Source organism: Pterocles gutturalis, unplaced genomic scaffold (genome assembly GCF_000699245.1).
Source record: "Pterocles gutturalis isolate BGI_N339 unplaced genomic scaffold, ASM69924v1 scaffold32514, whole genome shotgun sequence".
In the NCBI taxonomy this organism is placed as follows: domain Eukaryota; kingdom Metazoa; phylum Chordata; class Aves; order Pterocliformes; family Pteroclidae; genus Pterocles; species Pterocles gutturalis.
The window spans coordinates 1-18,399 of NW_010136795.1; the positions used below are offsets into that span (position 1 = coordinate 1).

General features: G+C 40.3%; 1 protein-coding gene across 1 annotated transcript; it reads right to left on the reverse strand.

Annotated features, from left to right (window-relative positions):
• Window positions 1-6,176: 6,176 nt before the first annotated feature.
• IWS1 (IWS1 homolog (S. cerevisiae)) lies at window positions 6,177-16,782 on the reverse strand. The gene is made up of 13 exons (XM_010082433.1): window positions 16,101-16,782; window positions 15,308-15,500; window positions 15,007-15,064; window positions 14,554-14,654; window positions 13,629-13,779; window positions 11,923-12,005; window positions 11,507-11,636; window positions 10,208-10,325; window positions 9,359-9,470; window positions 9,102-9,158; window positions 8,809-8,920; window positions 8,107-8,267; window positions 6,177-6,426 (listed from the first exon to the last, which is right to left on the reverse strand). The coding sequence occupies exons 1-12, from the start codon at window positions 16,780-16,782 to the stop codon at window positions 8,139-8,141; spliced, it is 1,926 nt and encodes a 641-aa protein (XP_010080735.1). The 3' UTR covers window positions 6,177-6,426; window positions 8,107-8,138.
• Window positions 16,783-18,399: the final 1,617 nt, after the last annotated feature.

An 18,399-nucleotide genomic window follows, 5' to 3' on the forward strand; every position in this document is an offset into this window, starting at 1 on the left:
AGGAATTCTGCGCACCCATCTTTTGCAAAGAGCCCACGCGGCTGGCAGCAGCGTCCAGGGTCTGAAGGGATGGATGCCATCCATGGGAACCAGGCACATCTCTCCTGCCTACCAGGGGAGGGCAATGTCTCCCAGCATCGTCCCCCTGACACCTTAACCCAGGCTTAGACCCATGCTTTTTTTTAAAACATCAACAAAGCACAGGATGCCAAAAGAGGCCAGCTGTCAGCTCGCTCTCAAAGCTGGGCGGGTTGTGTTGCAGAAAGCCAGGGAGAAATGAGTGGTCACCAGGCTCAAGATCTCAAGAACATGCTAAAAGCAAACAGGCTCTTCTCCCCCCACCCCGACTATTTTTTCCTTCAGCTATTTCAGCTGATTGAGGCTATAATAAGAACAGGGAAACCTACACCAAGGCTACAAGTGCCTAGCATTGGTTTGGAGACAACATATTTTGATCCTTGGTTCAGGTTTCAACAGGTTTGTGTGCACTAAACTCAGATTATTCTGGTACGATGGACTATGAACCATTTTCAAGATTAAAAAAAAAATTGGTTCCTGGGCAAATGTAATGTACAGACTGCCTGTAAATAAGCACATAATAAGTAAATATAAAAATTCATCAGGGAGAAAACCAAAATAAGTAGCTGTACCGTCTTGTTGCTGCATTCATCACAAGCTGCAAAGAACAGCAGCTTGACTAAATACTTTCAATATACAGTTTCCAGACTAACGCTGAGCCACATGAGCAGCCTGGGAACAATTTATTTTCCTTTTTAAAAGAAGTTTCTCAATGTGGTGTTTTTTTTTTTCCTTCCAGATGAAAACCACACAGAGATGGCACTTCTCTGCAACTCACCCACACAGAGCACTGCCATTTCCCCAAAAAACATTATCTAAAGGCTGTGGGGCAGCCCAGACAGATCGCATCCTGCCCTTGGCTGAAATTAAAACCAACAGGCGGTTGGTTTTAAATCCTGAAAAGCTCAAGCTGTGGAAGCACAGGGACAAGGGACTGAAACCACTAAGCAGGTTCATTACTGGATTTGCTAATTAAAAGTACTTACCTCATAGGCAGCATCCCAACGGCACAGCAAAGTAAGTATTTAGGATGATTTTCCTAGAGACGCGTGTCTGGTGTGGGCATGTGTGTGTGGGCCTGCGTCTGTGTCTTTGTGTGTGTGTGCACGCCTGTGTGTGTTTGCGCACACGCCTGTGCGCGTTACCCCACCCTAAAAAAATTTTAAAACCACATGAATCATAATCATACTTGTTTCCTTAGAAGAAGGCCAGTCATCGTAGCTCTAATTGTATTTGATTTTGTCTTGCTTAGTTCATCATATTCTGCTGTGTTCACAGATGTGCAATCATTTTATTACTGTTTTAACATTACAGTGCATCAAGCGAAGATAATAGTCATTAGTGTTATTGCAAAGATACAGAGCCTGCAGCCGAATAGCATAGCCCTGGTGACATGTCCTTTCTCATCTTTCATAAAGGTTTTGGTCTGGAATAGTAAAGATACTGGTTTCTGTGGAGGGAGTTTAACCAGCAGTCACTGGGTGGTGGCTGCTGCACACTGCCTTGACCTTGTCAGACCACACCACGTTCCCCTAGGTGAGTACAATTTGTATACTGCATAAACATGGAGGTAATCCCTTACATAAAATACACTGTGCATTGTACACAAATACAGTAAGGTATGGTTGAGAAAGAAACAGACACATCCAACCTGATTTACAGAATGCTTCGTTTTCTTGACAACATGTAAGTGCGAAGGGGCACCAGCTGGTCGCTTTTGTTCTCATGGAGAACCTGCGAGCATAAGGCACAGATCCAGCTTTTGCTGTTGCCCATTTTGGCAAACTCATTGTGCATAGAGACTGAGCACAGCTCAAGGGTACACCTCAGAAGGAAGAAGGATCTCCCTAGGTGATGGTCTGTTCTCAAGTCAGTTTTGGCTTTTAATCAGCTTTAAGATTAGTTTCCTGCTGTGTTGCTTGCTTCTCATTGCCTGTAATTGCCTCAGAGCTGAAAGTCCCTGTCCCTTGTCATGTACTACAGCACCGGTTACAGCAGCAGGAACTGGAACCCTTTGCAACAGGAATGCTGCAATAGTCTTGTGCTTGAAACCTCCAGAAAAGAGAAACGCCAAGAGGAACAAACAGAATACAGCACTGGATAACTGACAGGAAACAATTCTTCAGCCTTATCCGTGGCCGCATCTAATGCTTATGTTATGTTCCTGAGAGGGTAAACACAAAGTCCTATGACAAACTGTTCAAAATACAGTGCTTACTAAAAAGCAGTATTTATGGTAAAATCCCTACCCAGGAGGCCATAATCTGCCAGTGGCTATTCATGTTTTGCCCTTAAGGTGCAAACTCGTAAGCTTGATCTGCAGGATCACATCTGCAGCATACGAAATTTTTAGAGCACAACTTGTTTTGGTCTGTGCCTTCTCAGGATGAAAGATCAAAGCACTAATTCACTGTCCTTCCTGTTCCCCCATTAATATTTGTACAGGCTATTTACCATTTGCTTAACATTTTAACTTGTCACAACTACAAGAGACTCTGACAAATATCAAAGACAATTCAAAGAACAGAAGATTGATGTGGAATGGAGCTGGACACATCCACATGATGATTTAAATTACTACAATGGTGACACTGCTTTGCTGTACTTGAGCAGTGATGTTATTTTTAATGTCATCCCCATCTGCCTCCCAAGCTCTAACCTTGCCACCCTGCTATCTGAGAAGGAAGAACAGGGATGGCAAGCGGATCGGGTGCCACTCACCACAGAGGGTCCACTCTGCACTTCCTCATCAAAGTCCAGCTGCCCACTGTAAACACGCAGACCTGTCAGCGGTCAACAGAGTCACTGCAGACGCCTGCAAAGGGGACAGCGGTGGCCCTTTCACAGCGTCTTACCACAACACTTGGGGATTGTAAACTGGGGTGAAGGCTGTGTAGAAAAAGGAAAAGGTGTACGTACAAGAGTATCCAACTACATCCCGTGGATTAAAGAGATTGTTGAAAGCGTAGCAGATTTGGAAAACTTTTCCATTAACTTTTCTTAATACCATCTTTAAAAGCAGGGACAATTCTGTCACTACAGTGTTTCAGTCTAAGACACGATGCAGTTCCTGTCCTTAGTGGTATAAAACCAAGATTATCTTCAACTAATTTTGAGCCTGTTTACCATGAACAGTTAAACTGTTCATTCAAGTATTACTGAGTAAAATACTTGTGTATAATAAAGAACTATTTTGCAAATAACAAGAGACAACTACCATTTTTCCTACTGTAAACTCCTATCAGCAAGGAGTTTTTTTAGAAAAAGCTTTCCATTTCTCAAGCCTACACTGCATATCACAAAAAGAGGCCACTGGCCCTCTGCATGAATTCCTTGCTTAGAAAAGAAAATGCATTTCTACTAGTCTTGTCTGTCCTCTAGATATGAAACACCATGCTGAACACAGCAGCTAGGGATCTGTGAGGTTCTGTCACCCAGTAGAACCGTTATCTCAAGTACAATTCAGTTTACTAAAATACAAATGTTTTCTGATACAAAACCTGTGTCTGTGTGGAATCATGCATTACAAACGGCACTGGATAAACTGTCTGAGGTAGAACCTGCCCAGCTGCAGCTGGAGAAACATAAAATGATTGTATGGGAGAATTCAGAAATAAATAACTACTGGAGGACTGAGGGGAGCGTGAGGAAACGCTGTCTCCCACGCCTCTGGGGACAACCCTACTTACGGTGGTGGGGAAAAGCACGAAGAGGGGCTACATGCATCCACCACACACCCCCGCCATAGCCCACCGGGCAGTGCTACAGAAATGGAACTATACAACACAGAGCTGTACAAGTAACAGAACTGACAACTTTTCAAATTTTTTTTTTCCTAAAGCCCTTTTTTCTTCATTCCGAAGGTATCCCCCACCCTCTCACACCATTTACCTCTCCCAGTTTTTGATGAAAACCAGTAATTCAGGCATGTGAACACACTTGATGGGGAAAAAGCCAACACACCACCACAGCAAGAAACAACTATTCTATCATCCTAAAACAAAAGATTGATCGTGGCCACCTAGCCATCCCTCTAAGAGGTTCATTTCCCCACACATCATAGGAAGCTTCATATACTCCAAACAAGTGCTCGATACCAAAAATGCAGGTGAAAAAAATATCTGTGGGCCAGACTAATATCCCCCAACTAATTAACCCCTCACAGTACCTGCACTGCCATGGTTGCAGAACCACCTTTTTCTGCTGCTGCTTTCTGCTGCAATAGGTGGTCTTCGTGACCCATTGGAAGTTTTCATTTTGTGACCTTTCTTACAATTAAGCTTTAATTTAACAAAACAAAACCAGCCTTCACACTGATGAGCAGTTCCCTTCCTCAGCTTTGTTCAAATCCTTGTAAAGTCTGCTATTACTATTCTACAAGAAACAGAACTTTTTTGTTTGCCTCAGAGAACATGTGATTACAATTAATTTTGATGGCAAGACACTGTATTAGGACCGCACAAGACCACCAGGCTCAGTACTTCAAGGAAACATTGCTTAGGATTTAAAAGTAGCCCACAGTCTCCCATGCCTGCAGTACAAGAATGCCAGAAAAAGAGGGGAGGGGTGCAGAGGAAAGCCATCCTAACCCATGGACCTTTAGGGCCTAGCAGAACCTGGGCATCAATAGCTACACTGTTCACTTATTTTCTTCACATACTTGCACCTGCAAATATACATCAGTAAGGAATTTCCTTTCAATAAATTCTTAATTAAAAATGGGGAAAAAAAACCCCACTAAAGCCCTGAAACTCGCAGCATGCTACAAAGCCACAGACCTGAGGTCAGTTACTGTGTCATAAGCATACCTGGTGACTAGGTGACGTAGTCTTAGGAGCAGGATCCCTTTAGTAGGTTCCATCCAGCGCAGGCATCCTCCTTCAGTCTTTGTGCCAAGTTCATGTCCCAGCGTAAAGCTTTATTTTACTGTTGGTCCCCTTCAGTCTCACAGGAGCATATTCAAAATGCAACCATCCATGTACTTACATTCTCTCCATTATCAGTGCCAGCAGATGCCAGCAGTACTAAGCACCTCTGTGTCAGCCAACACCAAGTTCCCTACCTCAAAGACTTCATGGAATTACAGAACACCCATCACAGCAAATGGGCTGTGCTCCTCTGGAACGAAGGCGACTTTCTTACTGAAATCCCAACTGCCAGTTATCTATGCAAGGAGAAGAGTCCTCTTGTAGGCAAGCTCAGACAAAAACATTTTCAGAGGTAGAGGTAAAGCAGCAGAGGTACAAAACTTTGCCCTGCTCTCTTTCTGTAGCACCAGAGACAAAGAAATAGCATTATCAACCTAACGCAGAGATAGGAGCCTTCTCCTTATCACTGGTAAAAAAAACCTTCTGGAAAGTCACTAGTGGGCTATGGAGCAACACACATTTGAGGTACCTGAATACCAAAGCAAAACACAAGAAAAAAATTTACATGGCTTTCAACTGTACAAAATGAAGTCACAGCAGTATCAAGCCCTGCAGCAAAAGTTCCACATGGCCAATCTAAGTGCTGCATAAAGCACCCAAAAAAAGAAGTGTCCAGCAATCTGATATTCAGTCGTCTTGATTCCAACACCTGGCATACTTGCCCTTTGTTCTCCAATAGCAGTCATTGTTGAAGGCTTTGCTGTTCGCATGGAGGATCAATCGTAGTGAAATGCTGATGTCTGTCTTACATCAAGCATTTTAGCTGGAAGCCACCAGAATTTTTAGTGGTTGGTCTGCTGGCCTCTTGAACTTTACATCATGCTTTCATGAAAAATGAAATCCTTTGAGTGGAAGATGGTCAATATTTCTAACCAAAACCAGTATGTGTAGATCTCCAAAGACATAACAACTGATTAATAAAGCACTGAACAAAGAGGAAATGCACAATGGTAAACAGAAAATTAACAATTAGCACTTTTTCCACATACCAGGTGGTCTGCACATACATTCTCTTCAGCAATCAACAGACAGCCCCCCCAAAAAACAGAAGATGTTTTATTGTCTAAATTGTTGCAATACAACAAATACATGATCTGTACAAAGGACACAATAAAGCAAGTTTAAATACAAACAGGAGAAAGAAGCTCCCATATTCACAGTCCTCAGACATCTTACACCAGAACCTGAAACAACAGTTTAAAGATTCACTAGAAAAACCCCCAAACAAGTTTTAAAAAGTGTAAAGATATTGTCTTACAGCAGAGATCATGGGGTATTCTGTGAAGGGTCACAATGGCATCTTATTGCCCTCAATGCTGATTTTCACGGCATGGGCCGATCTGCTTTTTTTCCTGATATCTGTGAATTTCCGCATCTGTTTGTCCAGTCGACTCACCCCTTTCTTAGAGGTCCCCTGGAACTTAAAAAATAAAACTAATAATTACCACTGAAAAAAAGCAGACGTCCCAGAGGTTCAAGAAAAGCGATGCATGCAAGGTTAAACCTGCAAGAGGGAGCTGATGAAGCCACTGGTCCCAACTGGCTGTGCATGTGTGTGCCCACATTCTCTCCCTGCAAAGTGGATAAAATGGTTCCCCCAATATATTCATTGCATATATGGAGGCAGTCGTGCTCACAAACATCACACAGTAAAGCTTTCACATTACAGGGATTAATAACCGTGTTAGCTGTTCACATACCAGCTGAATATACAGTTTGGAATAGCTTTGTACCTACATTGGCTGGAGGTTAGTGTCAGAAATATGCTGCACTGTGGTGTCATACATACAGGCTTGCTGTGGGGGGAAGATTTTTAGATACAAATACACAGTAACTGAGGGGGACTGAGGTGACATATAAATTCCAAACTGCAATTTATTTTAAAGGTCACCGATTAGTACTTCTAAAGCAAGAGATTATTGGGAAAAGGGGGGGTGTAGGAGGAATCAAAAGAAATGCCTAAGCTGACCATAACCAGAAGAGTTACTGCATTTCATCTCTGTATTGCAACTGCAAATGAAAAACTGGGTGACACAGCAGTTATTTTGCACAAATTAAAGATAGTTGTTCTGTGAAGAAACGCCACTGAAGACAAAAACAGCAAGGACCTTCCAATCCATAGCCATTACTTCCTGGAAAGCAATTTCCCCTAACTAGACAACAGAAACAATAAATGATGGAAATTTCACACCTTTTGAGAGAAACAGAGATATCCAGAACATGCTACTTAATATCTCACCAAAAAAATAAATCTATTAGAAACAACCTCTTGTTCCCATCACTGAGGAAGGTGCTTCTGACACACTGATTTTAAATAAATAAAACTGTTCATTATTCACTGAAATTATATCTGGAACTTCACAGTGATTTGTAAAAAATATTTTAAAAAAAAACCCAAATAAATATGAAGCTTAAACTCAACAGGTATCTATCATTTGTGCTAGCCTCTTCCTGTCACTATTAGTTTGTAGCTGCCCTGCTCACAGAACTGAAATGCAGACTAGAAATTGTCAAAACAGTTCCCACATTGATGCATGTCATTGACTGATCGCCCTTCACCTGGCATTCACAGCAGGGGATTCCTCTCCCCCCCAGTCTGCAGAGGTTTCATTCTCTGCCTCCTGCCAGCTACCCCTCAAGTCTCACATCACTCAACTTCCTTGAAAAAGCAGGTGTGAAAAATACATTACTTTGGACCAGTAAAACATCAGCCACAAATGCTGGTATACAGTGACATGAGGTCCTATACTAAGGGCTAAGAATTCCTGTGGGTCAGTTCAGGTAAACCTAGAGAACCTAATTCTGTCAGAAGAGCATTCAAAACCACAGGTGGTGCAAAGCTATTTTTGAGTGCAAGTATCTTCATTTAATACCTGTCATTTGGGTACCCTGAAGCTGCTGAGGCAGGTATCGTGGCAGATGTTATGTGCTGCAGCCTGTTTTTTCCTGTACAAGTTACCTTTTAGGTCACAGTACAGACATTAGAGAATACGAGGAGAGTTTTCCAAGTTTAAGTTAGGGTGTACACACTCCTTTCCTGTACGTGTAAACTGCCAACAGCTGAAGCACATGCACTGTTCACACCTCCCTTGAGGGATACCTCTCAAACTTGGGGAAGGCAGAGTGTCATGGCTACAGGGGCATCCTGTTGCCTTCAATGCTGAACTTGATGGCCCGATGCACTTTGCTGAGTCGTTTCTGTTCAGCAAACCGTCTCTTGTGTTTTTCCAAGCGACTAATACCTCTCTTAATAGTCCCGGGCTAGAAACAATATCTCAATTAATGCACAGAAGGAGAGATAACAGCAGAAAGCACAGTAATTATTACTTCTTCCATTCACATGTGTTTTACCATGTACTCTGCTTTCAAATTAAATTGTACAAGGCAGATGGATGAACCAAATAAAGGAAGGTAAAGGCCTCTACTGAAACTGTTAATGTATACCAAAACCCAGAAGTTTTCCCAAACTGGAATATTATCAGAAGAACACGATACAAAAATTGGGAGAGGTATAAAAATAAGAGGCCTGTAATCAGATTCTCACCCTAAAGAGAAACTGGAAGTTAACACAAAAACCTCTTTTTGGTAAGAGAAGCAACAATACCCAAGTGAAAGTATTTGATGAGCTTCAAACAGATAGCAGAACTTACTGTCTACTCAAATTAGTAGAGGCACTTAAAAGAACTACCATATTGTACAGTAATGACAGGAATAAGGTGACAGATCCTCAGGCTTAATCCAAGACAGCTCAGGCACAGAGTCACTAGGAGAGGCTAAGCTATCCCCACATGGCAGTGCTTACCCTGGAGGACTCCATCTCCACATTCCACTTTGGCCTGACCACATAGTCCTTGTTGGAGGGCATTGGCACCCTCGCACGGGCACAGAACCCGGGGTCTCCGGGTCTAAGAGCCCTGCAGAAAAAGAGATGTGATTGCTAGAGACAAATCTTACACAGAAGGAAGTACAAGCATGTTCTACCTCTGAAACACACTGCATGACCATTGCCTCTAAAACCTCCAAACAAAATGCATCGTGTTAGTACCACTGAAACACTTTTTTCTAACCAAATTTTTTTTCAAAAATCCAACCTACTTTTCCTCTCCAGTTAACACTTTCTCCAGGTCCCTGCGGGGAGTCTGACCACCACAGCTGCAAGAAAAAAAAACAACCTTATAGGTAGCTAGCACAGAGAAAGACAGTAATTTTAAAAGAAAGTCAAGTGTGGTAAAAGAAAAAAGAGGTCATAACTCATTATCCTTTTATTTCCCTTAATATTAAACACACCACTTTGCTTTTCTTGATGGAGTCTTGGAAAGAAAGGATTTAATGTTTCTGCCTGCTGCTCCTACCTGCTCAATCTCCTTCGCTGAGGCATCTGTTCCAAATCTCTCTGTTCCCTCTCTTCTCTTGTCATGCCTTTGTAGTTTGAGGTAAGGCCAAAGATGGGTCGAGACCATTCATCTATTAAAAAAATTTAAAAATATTGGTTAATGAACACTAGGCCTCTGAATTTTATCTCCAGACCATTCCTGTGACCAAATACAGCTTTCAAAGTTCATGGCAAGTATTTATGCCAAATTATTTTTGAGCTCTTAATATTTTAGGGAAATCCAGCCTTGTGGACAGTAAGAAAGAGCTTTCACCCATGAAGTCTCCTGCTGGTGCCTGCTCTTTTACAATCTGCTCTTAGAATATTTAGTGTCAGGAACTCCTGCATGCCACAGTGAATATTATTGTAGAAATACGCAAAATAGTTCCTAAAGAATAAACAAGTTTATAATCAAGTTTGAGTCACTCAGAATGGAATGTACTACAGCTGTTTAAGAAGTAACCTTTCAGACACCATCTAAGATCTCTCTGAAGTCCATGGACTGTATTCTGGCAGCACCTTCCTGCCTTTGTAGCACATACATGAGGTCTGGACAATCAGCCAAGAGAGAATTTGGGCAAAATAAATGCCATCCTCTGGCTTAGAACAAGAATGAAAGAAACAGGAAAAGGTGCATTCAGGAATTAATGTAACAGCATTTGTTAAGAGCTCTACAAACAAAACGATGAAACAGATTAGTGAGATTACTACTTTGCAGAGTTAATTCTACTACAGAAGATAGCAAAAAAACAAGCAACAGAATGACCGATGCAGAAATTAAATTATCAGTGAAATCTCACTGATGCAAGGCAAAGGGAGGTTTACATACTGATTAGCTTCCCCGCCATATCCTTGTTAGGTCTCGACTCTTTGGGGTGTTTGTAAAGGTACATCACAGCTCGTCCAATGCCACTGTGCTTCAGGGTCTCCTGGCTCACGCTGGGCAGCTGCAGGGTAAAAGAAAAGTCAGAAAACAGCAAGAAGTTATGTTTGCACATTAATGTTGTCACTGAACTTTGCAAAACCCCAAAACCTACCTTCACAATAATCTTGGAAAAAAATACTATTTTTCATTGTCCCACTACAAATCAGTTAAAAGTATCAAACACCAAAACCTAGGAATTTAACATTCTTGGATTTTATACACAAAATTAACTAAGTTTCCAGAACTAATTACTACAAATGCTCTTTTGCTTATATTACTCCAGAATGGAGTTACTGCCTTCAAAGCATTCATTTATAAAGATAAAAATTTACAAGGCAAAACCATTCAAGCAATCATCTTAGCTACAAATGCTAAAAAGCCTACACTGAGCACGACGGGCTTCCTAGTGCACTGCACACTTCAGTAGGCTAGAAAATTCTGAGACCCACCAGAGAGCGAAACAGGGATACATAGCAAATGACTCTTCACTGCACCAACAAACAAACAGCTAGTCCAATACAGAGAACTAGGCACTTTGTGTATAAACCTGAAACAGGCAGGCTGGGCCGAATAATCTAAATTGAGGCAGAACTCTTGCAAAATTTTAGCAAGGAGAAATATTTCCAGAGCTTCAATCAATAAAGCCAGCTAGTAGTGCTGCAAGACAAATTTCACTTCTACTTCACTATCAGGACTACACCACACTCATTTTATGAATGCAGCAAAGACAAATTTAAGTGACCAGTCACAACATCTGAGCCACTGAGAACAAGGGACAATAAGTGACTAAGCAGTTTAGATTTATCAAGAATCTAGAAATGCCATAGCATGTAACCCTGAAAGAGGGTACAGAACTTTGTATGTGTAGTTCACCTGAGACTCTCCGGAACATCTTCTGGCCTGCTACTAGCAGAGCTATTCGCTTTGCTGTGAACACGGGCAAAATTTTTGTAACAACAATTAAGTTCCCTAGACAAATTTTGTTCAGCTTAGCAGAACACCCACACTATAAGAAAGATTCATTAAAATGATGCAACTTTTAAACAAACACATCTATTTTTCAGTTTGCTTCCTTCTGTATTTCACTGCACAGCCCATTGGTAGCAGCTACAGTACATTTACTACAGACATTTCCCTAAAGCATGCGATTGTAAAACCATGGAGATGCCACAAATCAAATATGGTTAAAAGTCAGTTTCAAACCTCTTGCAGGATCTTCAGAAGCTCCTCTCGTATCTTTAGCGCTGGCAGACTTCGGTCTGGAAGAGGAGAAAGCCACTCTTTGATGGCAGACATAACACCACTATCAATGAAAGTTTCTTTGAGGTCCTGCCTGGAAAGTTTAAAGTAAAGAGAAGCCACAAAGTCATATAATACATCAAAATCTTAAGGTATGATGTTCCTTCAGCACAACAGTGCATTTGAGTTTGTTTCATGTAAATTAACAGGTAAAACTAGGTAGAATTTTAGGTTTTTGAGGCCACCTAGCTCCAGCATTTACTTAGAAGAAAGAAGAGTGTTTCACTGCATGCTCAGTACAACTGTAATGTCACTCCATTAAATCTCTCAAATTCTAAATACTCCCCAAGATTATATTAACTGGGAGGATGACAACTCACTTTTTAAGATGCATAACTACAGTTGGTAACAAAGTTAATTTCTTTAGTGCTGGTTTCTTTTGTGTATTCAGCTGTCGATCCTCCTGTAGGGAGTTGAAGAAATGCAAGTTAATCAAAAGAAGAAATCATCAACTTTCATCCCTTACAACATTTACAGGAAAAAGATTAGTCTATTAAATGAGAAGTGTAACTTTGGAAGGATTACACTAACTTTGTACCCTGCTCCATCTTCTTACAGCCCCAAAACACACTATATGATGACTTCTCTTAAAAAAGGGTCCCCACCTTAGCCAACATTTTCCTTACAAGTATCACATTAGGAGATCCCCTCCAAAATTACATATTTTTCTACTTCGTGATTAAGGTCTATTGCAATAAACTGGAGGTCTGCAGAGTCCTCCGTGCTAACTGTGCATAGATAACCTATAAACTTTGTTAGTGAAATCTCACCTGAACAACAGAAAAATAGCTAACCAAAACAATGAGAAGTGAGAATATGTATATTCATTCCACCCAAGAACATAACTGGATAACCCAGAGGTTTACAATAAAGCATGGTGTAATTAACATAAGAGCACACAAATCTGCACCATGTGCTAAAAAAAAAAAAAAGGCTGTGTTTCAAAGTGTCTACCATCCAAGGACATAATGTCACTATCTGTTCAGTATTTGGGCTCCCCTATCAAAAATACCCATTATAATCAGCAGATTCATGTCCTGCTGTAGTAAATCTTTTCCACTCATCTTAATCCACTGAGTTTTTTTATTGCAAAGGAGATCGTTCTAATGCCCTTCTGCCCCTCTTCACACTCCAGAATGGTTTGACAGGCACGTGGTAGAGACCTAAAGACACCACAGTAATGGAGCTCAGCTCTTTCTTCATTCCACTGTTTCAAACTTTATGGCTCCATCTGACACAACTGGCAATCATTTCAAAGACCAAGAAAAATCTCAGTTGTCTCCCAGATCATTCTTCCCTTCCTCCCCAACACATTCTCCTTATCTTGTTCTCAGGAAGACTATGTTGTTGTTGCTTGTAAGATTCCTCTTTCTAAAGTTCCCTGTATATTCCCCAACTGGTTTTAATGAGTTTTGCAGTGCTGTTCATTGATTTGATTGCTACTGCAACAAAACTACAGTCACAACAGAAGACACCTGACAAAAGGCAAGACCCCAATAAACCTTGCACAGTAACGTATTAAACATGACTCTGAAAAAGGCAGTCTGCCAAGGCAGAACTTCCCATAATTCTGTCGCTCTACCATCACTTACCACAGTATTGTCACTCAAACAGTTTAGAAACGGGTTTCTCTCAGGATGAAACACTGAAGTACTACATATGCTAGCAATCATATGAAATTAAAACACAGTCCCTTTTTCAGTGTTTGATACACTTATTCATATATTTTATAGAACACATATTCATCCTTTTCATAGGACAGTTGACCTCAGCTGATCAAAGTTTACCAAGTCAACTAATTCTAATCTTTAAAATGAATAAATATTTTCTCCAAATTTTAACAGAATAAATGTTTTCAATTCAGAATAGCAAAGTATCATTAAACAGTTATTTAGATACTGGAAGCTCTCCATAGTGTACTGTTTACTCCTCCTAAGTACCAGCCAGATTTCTGTATTTTACTGATCACATTTTCCCACAGAATGGAACTGGATTTTAAGGTGTCTCTAGAGCCTAGAAAACTCACCTCAGCAGCTTCATTCATCTTCACAATCATAGCACTGACCACATCATCTGCATCACTAATAAAAGTTCCACCATCACGGTTTCGTCGACGCTTGCCACTCATACTCTTCTTTCGTTGTAGCATCATGTCAAAATCTGACATGAAGTCCATGCTGAAATGCAAGAAGAGTTTGCTGATGGTCAAAGGAGGGCTGATCTTGCTGTCTTTCTAGGAAATAATTTTGTATTTCTGTAGCATTGCCTTTCAAAAAAATCTCCAATAAATCTACAAGCATTATGCTTCAGCGTCCCTGTAAGAGAATTAGTTACCCTCAGCACGCAAACTGGGAAGCTAGCAAAGGTTTCAGTGGCTCCGAGATGCCTTTAGAAGTCTACAAGACCTTGCTGAAATAGCTAACGACATGCACACATTTAATATCCAGGGTTTAAAATGTGCTAAAGCTGTCACTGAAGCTGGCAAGGATTTTGCTTTCGTACAGGAAATGTATGAAATACACTGCAATACACTGCTCTGATGCTACTGCAGCAGACAGAAAGGAAACAGGAGAAACAGGAGACGTGCTGATGGCAAGTCTTGCCATACCTTATCCCTTACACCAGCAGAGAAACACATCTGTGACTCCAATGCTGAACTGCTAAAAGTACAGTTACATGTTTGGTTAGATATTAATTTCACTTAGGTTTTGATGCAAACCATGAAATACTGTTCTTTGAAGCAGCACAGGTAATCTGCTACAGGCTGCCAAGTGACTAAACTGTACAAGCTGAGAGAAGACCTTCTGTTGCTGTTTCTGAGAACAAACTTTCCGTAGAAACATAGTCCTTTGCCTTTGCAAACCAAGAAGTCTATTAAGTCTTTGGAGGAGCCCTTTCACTAAAATCTTGCACTTGCTACTAACAAAGCAGTATGTAACACATTGACTTACTGCTTCCCTCTTTTGATGTTATCATCAGAGTCTGATTCATCTGCTGTCTCCTTCATGTCTGCATCACCTTTTTCTTCCTCCAAATCTTCCTGGTTAAAACCCTGATGGGTAAAGACAGTGGAAATCAGTGTATGGATTAAGACTGAGCATTACTCAGGCACCTGACACCAACATTCGAAAAGCTTCAAATAAATCTACAGAGGATGTAGAAGAAAGAGGAACAAAGGCTTCCTAATTCCACCTGTGATTTTCACACTAGTAACTCTCCCAACAGAAGAGCTATAAATGTTATTTAACCCAAAGACCACCTCAGTGAGTCCAGCAGATACAAAGCTTCCCTCCTGATACAGATATCCTTGAACACGAGTTCAAACCCGAGCAGTCATTCTGGAATACCTTCCCATGAAGATTAGATCTAGCAAGTGAACAAGAGACATCCACAATAACACTTACTGTAAATTCCTCTTCTTCCTCATCACCAGATTCTCCAAATATATCTGCAATGAGGTTCCTGTGAAGGTAAAAGTAACATTTATCTATTTAGACTGCAACAGTGAGAAGTGCATTTTCTGCAAAATTTCTATGGACTGTGTGGAGAGGCACCTTTCATTCTGCCACCTACTACTGACCTTCCTCTTCACACCACCAATGAAGGTGCACAACCATTCTCTGCCTGGGATTCATCCATTCTCTATTTACGGTCAGTCTCACTATCTGCAACCCTGAAAGAATTCAAATTCCCGGAAGCACTTACTCTTGTTCATTTCCAGATTCACTATCACTGCCAAACAGATCTTTCTCTTCTTTATTCTTCCCAGCATTCTCTTTTCTTTCTTCTTCTTCCTCACTATCTGATACAATACTTTTCTTCCTTTTGTCGGATTTCTCGGAAGCAGCATCACTATCTGATTCTTCGACATCAGAGAGGATTCGTACTTTTTTGGCAGCTGCCAACAGAAAGGAGAATTACTACATGTCCTAGTAACAGAGGTGACAACGGGTACTCTCAAAAAACTATTATCTCAAATTTTATTTGGACAAGAGAGAAGCTGGCTAGCCTTCCTACACAAAATCATTGCCATTTCTTAAAAAAACATATCCATTCTAAAATCTGTTTTATTCAATCAGTAACTGAAGTTTCCATAAACCACATCTATCCATAAAAACTTGTCATTTCAAAAATGACTCTCACCCCTAGTATATGAAAAAAAACTAGAGGAAAAAATTACTAGAGAAATAACAACAAAGTAGAGAAATGACTAACAGGAATAATGTACATGACAACAGATGCCAGTATACAGCAAGATCACTGCAGTCTTTTCTTTTACTTCTACTAGACCTACTTATTACTCAAAAGTGTTAGATATACACTCACAAAGAAACGCAGTTAGAACAATAGCCACTACAAACACAGTTGTGCTCTAAAAACAAATTTGCTTTATGGTTTCATATTTACCTTAGATGCTTTCTTCACATAAAAACAATGATTTACCTCTAACACTACTGCTTGTCACATCAATTTTTATTTTCACACTATAGTTCCTTACGTGTTTTCTCACTGTCATCCTCACTGTCCGAAAGGATAGCCGTTTTCCTCTTCATTGTCTTCTCCTCCTCTTTCTCTTCTTCTTCACTGTCCGATATTTTTCGTCTCTTAGGAGCTTCCTCTTCACTGTCAGAGCCCTGAAATCCTTCCCTTACACGTTTATTATCTGAATGATGAGAATCATTCTGCACCTCCTCCTTCCTGTCCTCCCCATCACTATCCTCAGACTCTATTTCTTGTTTGTGTCTAGAAACATCCTCACTCTCCGAGTCGCTGGCTGGCTGTTTGCGGTGTTCCTCGCTCTCCGAGTCGCTGGCTGGCTGCTTGTGGAGCATTTCACTTTCCGAATCACTGGCTGGCTGCTTGTGGAGCTCCTCACTCTCTGAGTCACTGCCCAGCTGCTTCTGTGATTCTTCATTTTCAAAATCACTACTGTGGTCTCTGTGAGGTTCTCCATTTTCAGAGTCACTTGCTCGATGATTTAAGGCATCTTCATTTTCAGAGTCACTTAAATGCCGATTTGGACGGTCCTCCATATCAGAATCACTGTCTTTCCCTCCATGTGCTGCTTCATTGTCTGAATCACTGACATTGTGATTTGGAGGCTCCTCATTATCCGAGTCACTGTCTTTTTGTCTTGGGATATCTTCATTTTCAGAGTCTGTCATATGAGATTCTCCCATTTGCCCATCATCTTCTCCATCACTGTGTTCATTCTGAAAGAGAAAAATAATCTCAGGCAACTAAGCAAAAAAAAACACAAACCAAAACTTAAAAAGTAAACAAAAAGTGTTCTGAATTTTTGCTTGTCCTTCCTCCAATTTGATTACCCAATGTACTGCAAACTGAAATACTTTCTATACAGAAATAATTATTAGACAATCTGCATCAAAGGACTAACAAATACTTCAGATCAAGAAAAATATTAAGAGATCAATGGAAGTCTGTCCACACTGCAGCTCAATCATATTTTGGAAATAGTAACAATTTAAAAAACACTCAAACATGTCTAAGAAGGGTCCAGTTGCTCGACAGTAAATGCTTAGTGCTCCTATTTTAAAAAGTCAGGCCTTCAAAGTGTTTTAGTCCAAATCCCTAGAAAAATGGCAAGAAACAGTATCTCACACTTGTAATTTTATTTTTCTTAAGATCTCAAACGTATTTTTTTCGTATGAAATATATTTTACCAAAATGGCACACGCATTACTTTCCAAGTGAAGCTCAAGAGAGCTTGTGCACTTTCCTTTTATGCCAAGGGACCTTAGTTAAGAACAAGTCAAGACCAAAAGCCTGCCAAAAAACAGGAATAAAGTTTTAACAATAATACTCTGAAAGGTCTATCTAAAAGTTTTGAGTTTCAATGTGCAAGAACTGCATTTCACTGTGTAAGAATGTAAGAACAGATTCAACGCTTCTCTCCCTTAATCTGATAGCTCCCATGCCTATCCAGACACCTGAAACAACCTACACACAAATACACTAATTTTCTTAAAACTTTAGAACTGAAACACAATCTTTTATGTCTTTTTCCACATGGCAAAAAATACTGAGCCACATACTCCACTTTTGGAAAAACATTTCACAAGCCACCTGTCAATATGATTACTGACAGCATCTTGTTCTATCTTTCCTACAACATCTAATTTCTACTTGGAAAAAAAAAATCTCCATTGCATTTACTTGAGAAAACAAAACTTCTCTTGAACACTCATTTCATTAACTCAGTACACCTCTCACAGTAACCGTCACAATAATTCCCATCTTCAGCAACACTGTAAAAGGTATTCCTTTCTACATACTCAGCTCCACTCTTCAACCAGACTTTCCTCAGGGGCGACATTGTCTCAGCTAGACTCCTTCCACTAGCATATTTGCAAACTGAGTATTTCTCATCCTAGGAGCTTCCAAATCTTTTCTGCCAGCAATTTAATTTCCTTGGAAAGACACACTTTCTATCTATTTTTATTTTCTGTAGTCATTCTATTGCCACATTCAGAGCCATACACAATAATGCAGGTGTATCTATCTAGTATCTAGTAGTTCCTAATTGCTTTTAGGAACTACTCACTCCAGAATTACACTAAGTGGTAAATAACACTGCTTTAATAAGATGTTTTGACCTTGTGCATTTATTCCCTTGCCTAGCACTCAGTAAAATAATAACTTCTAAATTACTGCAGAATCACTAACAGAAAGTTACCGCACAATGGAAAAAAAACAGGCCTATTTAATTTTAAAGCATACACTTCAAATTCAACTTCACTATTTCCATGTTACTTAATGCTAGCTACAAAACAGCT